Here is a 15,868-nt window from a genome sequence, read left to right as displayed (position 1 = left end):
ACGGGGACACGTTCACAGAATCCAGCGTCAGAAATAATGATAATAACTGGAAAGTGTCCTTATTAGAGAAAGCAGCGTTTATGGGAATTACTGGATCAGTAATCATTGATTCAAACATTCAAAATAAAGCAACAGCGGCCAATTACTAGCAAGACGCAAGCACAATGAAAGTGAAAACTGTCGACCTATAATAGACGCTTGCCGTAGAAATTCTAATCTGTTTAGCTTAAAATGCACTCATGCGCACCCAGAACACCAGAAAAACCAGGGGGTTGAAGTCAAAGCAAATCCAAGATTTCTATACGGCGCACATGACAGGGAACAAAAGAGGTGGTAGAAGGAAGACACCCACCTTTAGTTTCTCACATAAAAAGCTCGGGAATCAAAACCGTGAATCAATGGTTGAAGTTCTCGTGTGTGAAAGGAAAATGGTACAGTTTAATACCCCGGGAGAGGGAAGTTCCTTTTTAAAATTAGCTGTCGCCTCTTCTCCCACCCAGATCTTTGTGCCTCGGTGCTACCGCTGAAGTTAGGCGGCAACACAGAAAAACGCTAGCTATCTCGCCAGGTCTCCCACCTTCCAAGCCCTGGGGGGGGCAAGCACACCTGACGGCTTAAGAGGGCCCGGCCGGGGGCGGGTAAGGACGCGGCCCGGGCGCCGTCTCCTCCCCTAGGGTCGGGAGGGAGGTCAACGCCGGCGGGGGGAAGCGGAAGGTGGGAAGTGGGAAGAGGAGGACGCCGCCCCCTAGGGGAGCCGCGCCGCCGGCTGGGGGCCGGGGCGGGAGGAGCCGACGAGTGGAGGCGGCCGGTAGGGAGACCGCGCCGTCGGGCGGGGCCGTCGCTCCAGCTGGCTCGGACCCCGGCGGGGCGGGCTGTAGACGGCGCGGCGGAGCCCAGACGCCGGCCCGCGGCCAAGGAGAAAGGTGGCGGCGGCGTCGCGGACGCGACGAGGCGGCGGCTTGCCGCCTCGATCCTCTGCTTCCCTGCCGGGGCCCGGGAGCGAGTCGGAGGTGGCGACGAAGGAAGGAGCGAGCATGGCAGAGACCTCGCCGCCGCCCACCGCCGGCGCGGAAAGTTGCAGCGAGGAGCCGGCGAGGGGCGGGGAGCAGCTGCCGGAGGAGCCGCGCCGCACTCCAGCCGGGGGCGCGGACCGAGAGGGCGAGGCGGGGCCGCCGCTGGCCTCCCCCGCCGGGCAATCGGAGCCCGGCTCGCCGGTGGCCGCCCCCTTCTTCCTGCTCTACCCGGGCGATGGAGGCGCCGGCTTCGCAGCGCGCCCGCCGCCGCAGCAACAGCGCTCCTGGAGGACCCCGCCGTCGCCGGGCTCCCCGCTGCCCTTCCTGCTGCTGAGCTACCCGAGCGGCGGCGGCGGCGGCGGCAAGCACCGTGAGTGGCGACGGGAAGAGGGGACTCGGCCGAGAAGGGTGCGGGGGGGTGAGGGGGAACTGCCGCGGTCCGGGCGCCGGACTGTTTACCTCCGAGTCTCCCCAGGCCGCGGGCTCCCGCCCGGCCTCCCCTCCCGGGCCGGGCGCTCGTCCTCGCCAGCCTCCCACGTGCTTGCCGGGTCCCAGCCCCCGGTCCCAGGTTGGGAGCCTTCCCCGGAGGAGCCGAGGAGGGGGCGGCGCCCAGAGACCCGGCAGCCCGGTTGGCCCGCTTTCTGCGGGCTCCCGGCGCCGCGGCCGCGGAGTAGGTGTGGCTGCTGCGTCGCCGCCGCCCGCGCGGCCTCAGTTGTACCACTAAAATTTTTACGAGCGTTCACGCCACATCCGTAGATATCATAGATGCGTTCCCCGGATTGAGAGGAGAAATCAGGAACAGTGCCCGAGATGACGAGAAGGGAATGTGTGGCTTTGGAAGGGCCCCTCCCGAGATGGTAGCGTTTGGCAGGAAGAGGCCTCCACCTTTTAATAGCAGTGATGCGGGAGCCGCGTGATTGCAGCGGACCGCACTTTGTGCGGTATCAGTCAACAGATGTTTATTGCTGCTTGCCATGAGCGGGGCCCTGGAGTAGGCAGTGTGTATAAAAAGACTGGGAGAAGTGTTAAATCTGGTTTAACAAGACAGGGTCTTACAGTATGAAAATGTGGCTGAAGATACAAGGCGAGCTATAAATGGCAAATACTTTGCTGTATGAGTTCTGAAAAGGGGGAGAAACTTGCTTGAGGGGATGAGGGAATCTCTCTTTCCTAGATATAGAGCTAGAGATTTCTTTATCACCGCAGCAAACCTTTTAGCTGCTCTACACAACCAAGAAATACTGACTTTGCCTTTTCTAGCCCCGTGATCCATCCCCTGTGAGAAGATTAACATTAGTTGAATATTTTGTGTGCATGTGCTGTGATTATCAGAGTTAATCCTCACATCTCTGAGACATATGATGCCACGTTTTCAGATAAAGCTAAGGATCAGTATTATTGAATGATCTGTCCCAAGTAAGAGCCTTAGAGAAGGAATGAAGTTGACCCAGATTCCTTGCCTACCAAGCCCGTGCTCTTTAAGTAAACCCCAGACTTTGGAAACTGGTGGATGGTTCTAGCTTAGGGGCCGTTGGATTCAGGGGAAGGTAGTAGTCCAGTGTCTCCTTTTCTGTATTATCTAGAAAGAGGGCCAACACTGACCACTAACAGTCTTAGTGAATCCGTAGTTTGTGTGTTGGAGTGGTCTGTGCTAATTTCCAGATGGGAGTTTCTAATCAAGGTAGAAATTAATCCTTTAATAAGCAGAGGAGGTAGAGATAAGAATATTCACAACAGTACTTTATCCATTTTCTAAGGAACCTGCTTTCTAGTTTGTTCTTAAAACATAGCCTCTTTTTTCTCATTAAAATTTTATTTCTGTGTAATCTACCTATTAACCACATTATTATAGAGTGAAGACACTCCTATCAATTCTTTGTAACTCTTAACAGTTGTGGTACGAAGTTTGACAGAAGAAAATTTCAACTGTTGGCCAGTGTCATTTGGGGCGATTATCTGAATTTAGATTAATTTATTTGATTCTTCCTCCTATTAAGGGTTGGCTTTATGTTTTTAAAGTATTGTTAGAAAATATGGCCTCAGCATAATCAAGATCAGGAATGGAAGACTTAGGGGCGCCTGGGTGGCTCAGTCGTTAAGCGTCTGCCTTCGGCTCAGGGCGTGGTCCCAGCGTTCTGGGATCAAGCCCCACATCAGGCTCCTCTGCTGGGAACCTGCTTCTTCCTCTCCCACTCCCCCTGCTTGTCTCTCTGTCACTGGCTGTCTCTGTGTCAAATAAATAAATAAAATCTTTAAAAAAAAAAAAAAAAGGAATGGAAGACTTAAAGCTGAGGTTTCATACCTGTGATCTCTTAGTCTCTACCTTACAATAATAGTAGATGTATTAAAGTAGTTCTTGTTCTGAGTTTTTATTTTTACCTTGTTATTTTATATGTACTTCCGAATACATGCATACTTGGAAAAGGGAATACTCTGTATATTAATTACAACATTTCTTTGTGGTCAGTGCAGTATTACTCTCTGTGATGCACTTGGGTGTCAGAACTCTGGGTCTCCTGGCTGTTGACTTGAGCAAGCTTAGACAAAACAGTTTTAAAAAGATTTCTCATTTCAGTTACCAGGACAGGACTTGCATTCAGTGTCAACAGCCAGTGAATATTTTTTGCCTCCTCAACACCAAGTTTTTAACTCTTGCTAATGTATTTGCCAAAAGTACATAATACATAATAACTTTGAGGTATTGTATATTAAGTCAGTGTCATCTTTTTATTTTAGAAATCTTTATTCAGAGATTTTAAAAATTAACCTTTACATTTGAATTCAGAAGCTTTGTTTTGAATGGCACTAATAAGAGTAGCAAAGAATAGCAAAGATATGTACAGGAGAAGTAGCCTAAACTTTTCAGGGTGCATGATGTGTACTGTTGCGGTGTAAAATCCTGCTGGATATAATGGCCATAAAATATTCAGCATGCTTAAACCAATATGAAAGAAGGCTTCTGATGTGGCTTGTTGGATCATGTCCCTTTCTGAGTCTTGGAATGCTAATCTGCTAAATTTTTATGCTTCTAGCTTTTAAATCTCCATGCTTTTTAAAAAGTACTTGATTTATAAAAATTACAAGTAACACATAGATTTTCTCATTGCTTAAATGTTTGCCATACAAGAATACATTGAATAAAAAGTGCACGTTCCTCTTGGGGGGGGGCAACATGTATGTATTCATATTTTATGAGGCCATTTCTCCCTTGTGTGGGACCTTCCACACCAATTTTTCATAAACCGTATATGAAGGAGCTTCTTTCGTTGCCATGGTGCAATACTTTTAATGCCTTCCTTTTCCATCCTAAGTTTTGAAGTCTTCTTGTGGATGGACAGGATGAGTCAGAGATGGCTCCTTGGTGTTGGAGGGAAGAGGCACTCCTGCTGTGTACATAGTTATAAGCAGTTTCTATTGACAGCTACCCATTTCTTCTTCCAACTCCCAGAGCTATAGGAAACATTGATGTGACACGTGACAGTGACAGTGACATACAAATAACTTACATCTCTGCCCTTGTCTTTTTTAATTACAGCAGTGTACCCCAAAAAAAGGTCCCACTCAACAAAGAAGCAGCTTTCTTTCAATATTTGTATGTGCTGTTTTGCGATGGTGGAAGGGGCTAGGAGAAGAATAGAAAGAAGAAAAAAAAAGTGGGAAGGCCTGACAGCATTACTCTGACCACTCACTTTGAAGTTGAGTATACCTATCAGTGAATACCTTGGTTGGGCCCAGGAAAGTGCAGAGAATGCGGCTTCTGGAAACATTCACAGATGCACTTTCTCACACATGTACTTTAAGAATCCATGATTTGGGGAAGGAACTTTCTCATTTATGTGTAAATGCAGGAATGAGTAAGGGAAGAAAAATAGTTTTATGTCTGGTTTATACACATACACACAATATAAAAATACAGATGTACGTGTGCATGTATATATAATATTGTGTGTGTGTGTATATATATGTATTCATTGATCTTAATTTATCCTCCATGGACATTTCTGTTTTTTGTATCTTTCTTTTTTTTTCATCAATTAGTAGTATTCCAGAAAGCATTATGCCTGATCAGCTGTTGAGTACACATTAATCAGTTCATCTGCTGCAAGTTTTTTTTTTTAATTTAGAAAAGACAAAAATACTTGATTCTATTTTGTAAATGTAGAGGCATCTGCTCAAACTGAGGGGTAGGACCGAATCATCAGAACCCCAACATTTTGAGCATTCGTCTTTATGCTAGATTTTAGAATGATAGATTGAGTTGTGGCTTTTTTAAAGACAACTTTTTGGTATAATTAACATAGAGCAGTGTCTCAGTTTACAATGCTGTGATTCACAAACCTTCAGCTCTTTTCCAGCTGTGTTAAGAAAGCTTTAACCTGCGTTAAGAATTACTGTCTGATCCACTTAATGCTATTTTGTTAAATACTCATATAAACACCCATTAAAAAAAAATACCTTCAGAAATGTAGCATCTTTGGACAGTATTTAATTGTAGGTTAGTGACTACCAGACAACTGGAGTTTAGAACTCAGGAGTATCTAAATACCTAAATGCAGGTGGGTCCTTCCACACAGTGACCTGAGCTGAGGTGGGGAGAGCTGGGTCATGCCCCCATTTCCGCTGTCCTGTGGCTACAATAACCTGTCTGCTGCTTCCCCTTCCGAGTCTGGCTTTTATCACCACTGCTGCCTGAACTATCACAGCTTGTCTTCCCAGCCAGTTTCTCCCCTTCTCTCCTGTCTCCTTTCTTTTGTTTGCTCTTCTGGCCTGGCATTATCAAAAAGTCAGAGCACACTCTGACAAAGCAACGATATCAGAATATTAGAGGTTATCTTTGAGACTTTGTTTTGACTGTTCCCCTCTTGATAATCAGAGGTTGATTCTTTATAGACAGAATTTTCTTTTTTCTTATTTCTGACCTTAGCTTCATTCTGGATACTAGAGGATCCTAAAAGTCTCTCCATTAGATGAAAGAAGTTTTACTAAAGTTCTATAACCCAAACAATTCTAAATAAAGAGTATGTGTAGTAAGATAATAGTAGTACTTAGTGGCTGCCATTTGTGGAATCTTTTTATGTGCCATGCAGAGAGCTAAAAAGTTCACATGTATCAATAATAACCGATTTTTTTGTTTCTTAAAATTTCCAATAGCTAGAAGTGCCAATACATAAAACTAGTCTCTTAACAATGAAAACTGAAAAGAAAAAAATGGGAAGGTGGAGTAGTCCATATAGAATTCATATAAGTAGGTGGATACAATGTGTTTTTCATCAGAATATTTGATTCAGTATCTCTTAAGTAACTTACCTAATTATTGTAAAATACAAAAATTACGATAGGGTAACCTTGGATTTAGAAGTTTACATTCCGGAAACACAGATCCTGTGGTTTTAGGATAGTTCTTATCTCAAATTTTAGCACCTATCAGAATCACCTGGGTGTCTTATTAGCACAGATTTCTGGCCTTCTCTCCGGAGGTGTTTTGTTTATTTTTTGTGAGGCGTAATTGACATAAAACATTATATTAGTTCTGTATGTACTACGTAATGATTCAATATTTGTATATAATGCAGTTTTTTAAGTGAAATACAGAGAATGGATTCATATTCCTGCGTAGTGTGAAACTACAGTTCATGTTCTTAATCCCTGTATGCTCCCTCAAATCAGTTTAGGTAGAAGGCAGTAAAATTTGCTGAGAGAGCAGAGGAAAGTTGGCAAAGAAAGCAACTTTTTGGGCTAAAAGACTAGTATTGTCCTCAAAATACACTCACCTGATTTATTGTCTTGTATCTTTTTCCTTTTTGTTTGGTTTTTAACAGAAATCTGTGTTAAAGAGGTAGAAGCTTACAAAGAAGCTAAGAGAACATGTTTTTCTAGTGTAGGTTATAGATAGTAAAAAGTCTGGGAGGGTGATGATGAGGGTGTAGCAGAATTAACTGGATGAAATAATGATATTTCCTTGTTGTCTGATATTTTTGGAAATTTCTTAAATGATTAAGAAAGTTGCCTAAAAGATATACTGCCTCTTTATCATTGTAGAAAAGGTAACATGTAGCCATCAAAAATAAAAGAATCCCATTTTATTTATTTATTATTTATTTATTTATTTATTTATTTATTTTAAGTAAGCCCTACGCCCAACATGGGGCTTGAACTCACAACCCCAAGGTCAAGAATCACATGTGTTACCGACTGAGCCAGCTAGGTGCCCCAAGGAATCCCATTTTAATGAATTTTGCAGGATATCACAACTGTTCTATTTCCACCTAAACCTTATTAACATGGAAAGTTCTTCCTATAGTGTAAGGTGGCTCAACTATGAGGTTTAACTTTTATTTTGGGAAGTCAGGAGCGTATCATAAACATGGCTTAAAACTATGAGAAAGGAAATGCTTTTAGAGTTTTAAAAGCAGTCATACTTGAGAGAATATCAGTATGGTCCGTCGCCCCCCCCCCGCCCCCCCGCCGCTATAGCTACATCTGAATAATTGTGAAAGGTTCATGGTCTTCCTAAAACATCAGTTGAGGGCTGCTGGCCAAGGTGTTATCCCTGTTTGCAGGGCCTTCTTCGCGACTGACTGGTTGGGTCTATAGTTGCTCCATACCAAATAGACTTGAAGTGTCGGAGGGAGAGGCATGGAGGGTGGGGCAGAGGTGGGAAAGTTCGAAACCCTGTAAAACAGAGGAGAAGAGAGACTGTCAGACTTGACAGCAAGAGGCATGTAGAAAGCAGAAGTTGTTTGAGCATGTTAACTTTTAGAATGTGGTTCCTCTAACTTTAAATCTGTTTAGGGACTCTCCAGAGACATACACATCTGTTTCCTCTGCCTTTTCTATGAACTTAAGAGATCTGGTCATCTGATATGAATGCTTGGTAAAACTCTGACCCAGCTCTTCTTCCCTCCTCAAGGCCTGAGAGATGCCCTAGAGTACCCTTTGCTCACATTTCCTTTTTACTTTCCTCTGCGTCAGTCCCGTGAGCTTTCATCCTTCCTGACTTAAATTTCATGTGGTGATAGCGTGGGTTGTTTTCTTTTTTTTCCTCCAAGAATTCTCAGGCACTTACAGTGATGATAATGGCTGGTATTTACTGACTGCTTACCTTGTATAAAGTGCCATGCTGAGCATTTTATTTGCATAACTTCCTTTAACTCTGAAGTAGTTAATATTACATCCCTATTTGTCATTGAAGAAGCAGGCACAGAAACAAGTAATTTGCCAAGGTGACCCATCTTCTAAGTGGTGGATCTAGGATTCGCTGTGGGCGTTCTGGCTCTAGAGTCCACGTGCTCTCAGCTTCCTTCATCACCTGCACTACTGGAATCCCATCCTAAATGGAAGGCTTCTTTTCAGACAGCAGCAACCCTCTAGTTTCTCATTCTACTCCGCAAACCCTACTTGATAAATGAAGAAATGAATGTAAAATTCACAAGTTACCAGTTTGATAGAGAAAATAGTTATGGATGTAAACAACACTGATTAGCCATCTGTGTGACACATAGTAGGTGCCCTGTCCATATTAAATTAATGAATCTGTTATGTACAAATGAATAAAGCGTGTGTTAGAATAACTTGTTTGTTGGAGCATAAATACGGCTTGATTTTGTAGAAGTTGGGGGGTTTTCATGGTTAAGGTGAAATAGGGTGAAAATACACCATTGCAAGAATATAGAGTGCTTTGGAGTTACGTATCTATACCAAGTATATTGAGACTCTGATACTGGGTAGATACTATTTTAAGCAGGTGTATAAAAGTGTGCAAAACAGGCAACATTCTCAAGGAGCCCATGACCTTTGTGAAGCCAGTTATTTAGTTTTATTTTATAGCTGAGTAAATTAGGATGAGAGGAGGATAAATTTCCCAAGACCATCTAAGTTGCTGGCAGTTTTACTTCTGTAAATCATTGCCTGTGGCACTTGACCATGAAATCAGTTTTCGTTATTAAGGCAGGAGTTAGTTCCAGTCTTATTAATTTTCACAAGTGAGAAAATTATGCATTATAATACTGGCGGTGTTTGTTTCTAACAAAATAATGATAACTCAACTTCCCAGGTAGAATCATTTTATAGTACTAATTATCATCCTCAGTTAATATTTGCAAAGTAGTACTGAGTCTTTCAAATGCTATAAACCTAAAATTCTAGAAATCTCAGCATAAGAGGTGGACATATAGATTTTTGTCTGAGAGAGCGAAGGAAGTAAGAGGAAGGGAAGTGGGAGGGAGGCCTGGAGCATGTGAAAAAATCATGATCGTTCAACTGAATAATCTTATAATTTAGGGGCGCCTGTGTGGCTCAGTTGGTTAAGCCTCAGGGTCATTAGATGGAGCCCCGTGTCCTCAGGCTCACTCTGGGCGAGGAGTCTGATTAAGACTCTCTCTCTCTCTTCCCCTCTCCCCCCCCCCCCCGCCGTGCGCACTCTGTCTCAGGAAAAAAAAAATCGTATAATTTAGCAAAAACACCTGGCCCTTTCCCCAATGTCATCATGATGATAATTTATCAAAGAAACCCTTCTGTGCTAATAGCAACTAGTAAAATGTTGGGGGTGTGGGGGTGAGATTTTTCTTCTAAAATTGTAAAACTGTGATCCAGGAATCCTTGGGAAGTAGAACTTGGGAGCTTTACAAACTGATTTAGCTGCACAAGTTGATAAATTTTTAAAAACATCATTATGTGCAGAATAGAAACTAGGTAATAGCAGGAGACAACTACCTCTAAAAGAAATAAGTAAAATGGTCTCTAACCTTCAAACCTGTTAAGAATTGGCATATCTGGGGCGCCTAGATGACCCAATCGGTTAAGCGGCTGCCTTCCGCTCCGGTCATGATCTCAAGGGTCCTTGGCAGTTCACTGCTCAGTGGGGGAGCCTGCTTCTCCCTCTGCCCCTCCCCCCATTGGTGTTCTGTCTCTCTCTCTCTAAAATAATAAATAAAATCTAAAAAAAAAAAAAAGGAATTGGCATACAGACAAGAAATCCATTTCTGAAAAGTATCTAAAAAATATCATTTGAAACATAAAAAAATTAGAAATAAGCCATAAATGCTCACCAGCATGAAAATGGATCAGAAAATTCTTTACACATACAATGGAATATTACCTCATAATACAGCAGCCAAAAGGATAAACTAGCTGCCCACGACAATGTGGATGAATCTTTAAAAATGCGGTGTTGAGTAAAAGGCTTTCATACAGCATGAAACCCTTTCTATAAAGTTAAAAGAAGATGAAGCTAAATATATTGCTTAGGTATCAATATATTCATAATAATATTTTTAAAGTAAGGTAATGATTTGCACAAAATTCAGAAGTAATTGCCTCAAAAGTAGAGGCAGGAATTCAGAAGAGAGAGGGAGCACAAAATTTAAGTTGTTGGTGCATTTCATTGGTTGGGCGATGGTTTCATGGATATTGGTTATATTTTTTAAGAATTAAAATTATACTTTGAAGTTAGGTAATTGAAGAAGTTCAGGAATAAGTCATTTTAGAAAATAATTCCCCCCTTCATTTATCTTTTCTCACTACTGAATGTATCAAATGTTCTTAATATGTCCAACTAAGTTAGTGGATGAGGAGGGAAGTTGATAAGATGGTTATTTCCAGCTCTTTCCTCAGAGGGAAGGTACAGTAAATAGCTTACCATGATCTTCACCATGATCCGGAAGAATTTGGTTTTAGCACCCAGCAGGAGAGATCCATGTTGGGTTCTCAGTTTCTCAGAAAATACTTATTATAAACCTGACCAGAATGTATAAGAGTAAGTGGAATATATGGTTTGCAAAGTGTGAAAGCTAATAAAAATTTCCTCTTCCTCAAATCTTAAATTCGTTGAAATTCTTATTTGGGAAATTTTATGGGGATGTTGCCTGTGTTGTGTTGGTTTTGGTTTTGGTTTTGGTTTTATTTTCCCTAATTAAAATTTAATCCTTGGGTTGGTGTGCTGACATTTCAAGGTATGAAAGAAAGCATGGACTTTGGTTTTGGGAACATTAAGACATATCTTGGGGAGCGCCTGGGGGGCACAGTTGGGTAAGAATCTGACTCTTGATTTCAGCTGAGGTCATGATCTTGCGGTTGTGAGACTGAGCCCGACATGACGGGCTCAGCCCAGAGCATACACCCTGCTTGGGATTCTCTCCTTCCCCCTCTCTCTGCCCCCCCCCCCCCCAAAAAAAGGGCAGATCTTAAAATCCCAGATAGGCCGCTTGCTGCTTGCTAGTTGTGTGATCTTGGGCCAGTGACTTGGCTCAACTTTGGTTTCTTTGTAGGTGAAGAGGAGTTACCAATATCTGCTTTGCAGGATTCTTGTGAGGATTTGATATAGTATTTATAAAGCACCTAAAGGAAAATAGTGATTCAATAAATGAGAGCTACCTAAAGTAATAATTTTCCACATTGTATGACAGGGACACTGAGCTTGACAAATCAATCTTTGTCTTATAATAGTAGCTGAGTAAATAGTCTTTAAAAGGAATGTGACTGCTGACTTTGACATGTGAATCTCCTTTGCTTTGAATCAATTATAATGTGGAAAATTTGAGCTGTGTAAGCCGCTAGAGCATAGTATTATTCAGATCATCACCTTGGATTTCGATTTCACGTAAGCCTGTTAGTTCTGTTTTAGGGCCGCAGACTATACCTCAGTCCTCCTCACAGCTACCTTACAAATTTGTACCTTTATTTACAAGTAGAATCAAATGAGAAAAATTTCCAAGGTTTGTCTCACCGATGACTTAATGTTACCTTTACAATTCTAAGCTAATTATTTTTACCTAGTAAAGACCCAAACGTAAAAACAGTACTAAACAATGTTTGGAATTATTGTCTTTAGTTTACAAATAGTGTCTGATTTCATAGTAAATTCATTGCTTGTGAACAATGAGTAACTGTTCATGCGGAGTGGGTATGCCTTAAGAGTGGAAATACAGGTTTTCCTACTCACCCAGGTTCTTTCTGAAATGACTGCTAATACCTCCTCAAACTGGCAGATTAGGGAAACTAAAAGCTAGCTCATGCAAGAAGGTTTTTCTCTCCCTTTAGGCTTCCCTCCTAGTGTCTTCTACCTGGAGAGAAGGACCTTTGGAAGGAATATTAACCAAGTTTCTCTGCTTATTGACCTAGGTTCTTGTTATGCTGGTGTGTTGTAATCAATCCCTATCAGTTCAGGGTTAGTAAATGCTTCTTGGTTGATTGGTAAAAAGATTGTCATGGTTGTGACAGGCTCAGTTCAGGTATTGGTGGACCCAGGAAATCTCAACACATTCAGATTTCTTTTTTGTTTTCACCATTCTATATTTTAAGAATGTATCAGTGACCTACAGTCTTGGTGTCATATGTACAGATAGGTGGGGCTCTTTGGCATTGTGATGCCAGAAACTATTCAATGTAAATTTAATTTAAAGGTTTTAATGACTCCTTACGAGGTTTTGAAGTATTGTATAGCTTAAAGTAAAACTATAAACTATTCCCCTTTAAGTTTTAATGTGTAAGATGGAAATGTGTTTGGCTAGAATGGAATCAACCTGTGATTAAATGTGATGTGTTAAATGAAGGCTTGTGTTCAGTATTTGGATACATAAACTCTGCCTCTTTGAAGAGGTGATCTTGTCTTCCTGCTGCATGCCCAGTGCCTGGATTGCTGCCTGGCATGTGGAATACTCTCAGTGAATATTTACTGAATGAGTAAATGAGTGAGTAACTCTGGGTTCAGATGTAGGATAATGGTGGAAGAGATTTAAATAGAAATGAATAAACCTGGGATATTTTGTTTTCCTTAGTAACTTGCTAATTTTCTTCTTAATTGTAAATAATCATATGCATATATGCATTTTGACATTGTACCAGTTTGCTTTCCCTCTACCAGTATGGGAAATGCCTGTTTATCTACAGAGTCTGGTTCTTAGCATTTTTTCTTTGTGCTGAATCTCAAACTAGAATGAATCATTTATGAAATTTCAATATTATATTTAAATGTAATATATCATGCATATATATTGTGTATAAAATACAGTTATAATACTGTTCAAGGAGAATTTTTTTTTTTAGTTCTCAGAAATCAAGTTATCCTTCTGATAAGAAATCCCTAGAATATAATAAACCACCTTAGGATATATTTCTTGGAGATATAAGTTTCTCCTTAAAACCAGATCCTTAAATAGAACACTTGTTTTCAATTGTCCAAAACATTATCAAAGAAAATCTTTATCATGCCTTATCTCCTTGTTATTTATGTGGCTCAGAAAGCAAACACCTAGCTTTTAGCTACCAAGGGATAAATGCCTCATTGGATAATATACTAAGTAGATAGGTGTGTGGGTGGGTGAGTTGGCTGGTTGGTTTAAGAGAATACGATATTATGCCCTTAGGATAGTCCAGGATGAGAGACTTTTAAAAATATAACATATGTTTCTGTTTAGAAACATAATACATACTTTATGCAGAAAGTTGGTAAATACAGCAACATCAAAAGCGGGGGGGGGGTTTGCCATTAATTAGAAGGGATTTTGCTTTTTTTTTTTTTTAAAGATTTTATTTATTTATTCGACAGAGATAGAGACAGCCAGCGAGAGAGGGAATACAAGCAGGGGGAGTGGGAGAGGAAGAAGCAGGCTCATAGCGGAGGAGCCTGATGTGGGGCTCGATCCCATCACGCCTGGATCACGCCCTGAGCCGAAAGCAGACGCTTAACCGCTGTGCCACCCAGGCGCCCCGGGATTTTGCTTTTTTAACATCAAGTTTTTTTCTTGCACTTCTGTCCAGTCTAGAAAGTCAGGTTATTGTACCTTGGGGAAGGAAATTATAAATGCTTAAGAGTATGATTTTAACTTGAAAATCTGCTTTAGCTTTTCTTAAAACACCACCTTTAGCAGAGTAAAGAATTTTAATAGCTAGGTATATGAGAATAAAAGATTAGAGGTGAATTATGTACTTATTAAATTAATCTGCCTCTTTTATCATCTTTGCTATGGAGCATTACCCAGTGTTAATTGTCTTCCTATTATCCAGCCTTTTTATCCCCAAGTGAGGGAATTGATGAGGATATGTGCATTGTGTTATGTCTGATCACAGTTTGACTAGCACAGTCTGGAAGTGGGTTGTGCAGGATGAGAGCAGCAGCCTAATTGCTCTCCCTGCATCAGCAGCATCTATAAAGCATCCTGGGAATTGCTCGCCCTACGTTCAGAGCAGCTGGTCACATGAGCCTGGATTTTCAGTTCAGTTCATTAGTCAGCCATTTTGGTCAACACCCTGCTTACTGCGCACAACCAATCCTATTAGAACTCAGCATCCCGGCTCATCTGAGCAGATCCTGGAAGTGATTTCTGCAGTTCAGGATTTTTTTAAGCTAAATTGAAAATATTGGTTTATTTTTCGGGTTTTTTTTTTTTTTTTTTGTATTTTTTTTCTGCACAAAGGAGGATTTTTCACTTATTCATGCAGAGGCCAGTTTTTTAAAGCCAGCTAAGGTGGCATCGGCTGTGGAAGACTTAAAGCGTATAGCTGAGCTGAAAAAGGAGGGGGTAGGGAAGGGAAGATAAAAGGAGAGAAGCTAGGAGAAGACCAGACATCATCTTATTTTGCTATGTGGTAGGAACTGTCTATGAGAAAAGATAGTATAGAATTGTTTATCTTGAGCAATTGGTTCTTAAACCATAAGGCATTTTTCCTTGTGTTTTGTTTTGATCTCCCCCACCCCTTTTCTTGAGAGCTTTGTTCCAGAGCTTTGGATTTGGGGGTTTTTGGTGAGGAGGTTTTATTTATTTTTGTTGGGGTGTGTGTGTGTGTGAGTGTGTGTGTGTGTGTGTGAGAGTGTGTGTGTTGTGGTCCCAGCTGAGTCATCATGTCTGCTCTGACGCCTCCAACCGATATGCCAACCCCCACCACTGACAAGATCACACAGGCTGCCATGGAGACCATCTACCTTTGCAAATTCCGAGTGTCTATGGACGGAGAATGGCTCTGCCTGCGAGAGCTGGATGACATCTCACTTACACCTGACCCAGAGCCTACCCATGAAGGTATGGTCAGACCCTGTCCACTAGTATCTAACCAGCATCCTCATTGTTACAGTAGGCTGGGAGGGTCAGGGAAAGGTAGAAAGAACCCATACGCTAACCTGTTAACAACCATGAAAACCTTTCATCCTTAACCTACCACCCAGTTCCCCTTCTCTACTTTACGGGAGGAAAAAATATTTTTTCCCTGCCCCCTGAGGTATCCTTTCAAAAGATGCTGGTGCCTATTTAGGGCTCTTTGTCTTTACGCCTCTAAAGAGAACATTTGAGTTCACTTATCACATTTGGCCCTAATTGATAATGAAGAAGCTATTAATATTGATTATGTACTAAAATATTATGGAAATTGCAGTAATTCTTACTAAAGTAAGTTAAGACAGCATGACTGTAGGATTGTGCATGACATAGTTGAAACGCTCGGTGTTTTACCAAGGGGCATCAGGGTGTAATGTTAAACAAGCTATGATATCTAGAAAATATTTGGTCACACATTATCTTTTTTTAATAATATGGACTATAGATGAGAAAGCAGTTTTACATTAAGTACTTATTTGAATGAATGTGGACGCTTAAAAAAGATAATGCCGTGAAAAGGTTAAGCATGATTAATAAGGTAATCTCTACCCATGGAATCTATTGGCCATTCCTTTTTAAAGTTATTTGTGGTAACTGTGATGACCCATTTGAAATTTCCATGGTGAATACCTTTGAGACCTTCGTGGTCGCTTAACTTGTGACTTTCTCCCGGAGCCTTTTCTAAATTATCAGAGGTTTTCAGCTTGTACCCCATAATACTCCTAACTCAATGACGTAAGGAAGAGAATTAATTTGAGTCATAGATGC

General features: G+C 41.5%; 1 protein-coding gene across 10 annotated transcripts in view; it reads left to right on the top strand.

Moving 5' to 3' along the window:
• Positions 1-895: 895 nt before the first annotated feature.
• Positions 896-15,868, top strand: part of RUFY3 (RUN and FYVE domain containing 3) — a 75,244-nt gene continuing 60,271 nt past the window's right edge. For 6 of the 10 annotated variants that reach the window (XR_015725449.1, XM_045789164.2, XM_087864100.1 and 3 more), the window contains exon 1: positions 896-1,383. Coding sequence is in view for 9 of the 10 variants with exons in the window: in XM_045789164.2 (XP_045645120.1) it covers positions 1,035-1,383 (349 nt within the window). In the remaining variant the exon portion in view is untranslated. Of the gene's footprint in view, positions 1,384-13,606; positions 15,029-15,868 lie in introns of those variants that run through there. The other 4 variants (XM_045789203.2, XM_045789173.2, XM_045789208.2 and 1 more) reach the window with 4 other exon arrangements.

Source organism: Ursus americanus, chromosome 8 (genome assembly GCF_024610735.1).
Source record: "Ursus americanus isolate L20-20 chromosome 8, mUrsAme1.1.p, whole genome shotgun sequence".
NCBI classification, from domain to species: domain Eukaryota; kingdom Metazoa; phylum Chordata; class Mammalia; order Carnivora; family Ursidae; genus Ursus; species Ursus americanus.
This window is presented reverse-complemented; position numbering and strand designations above follow the sequence as displayed.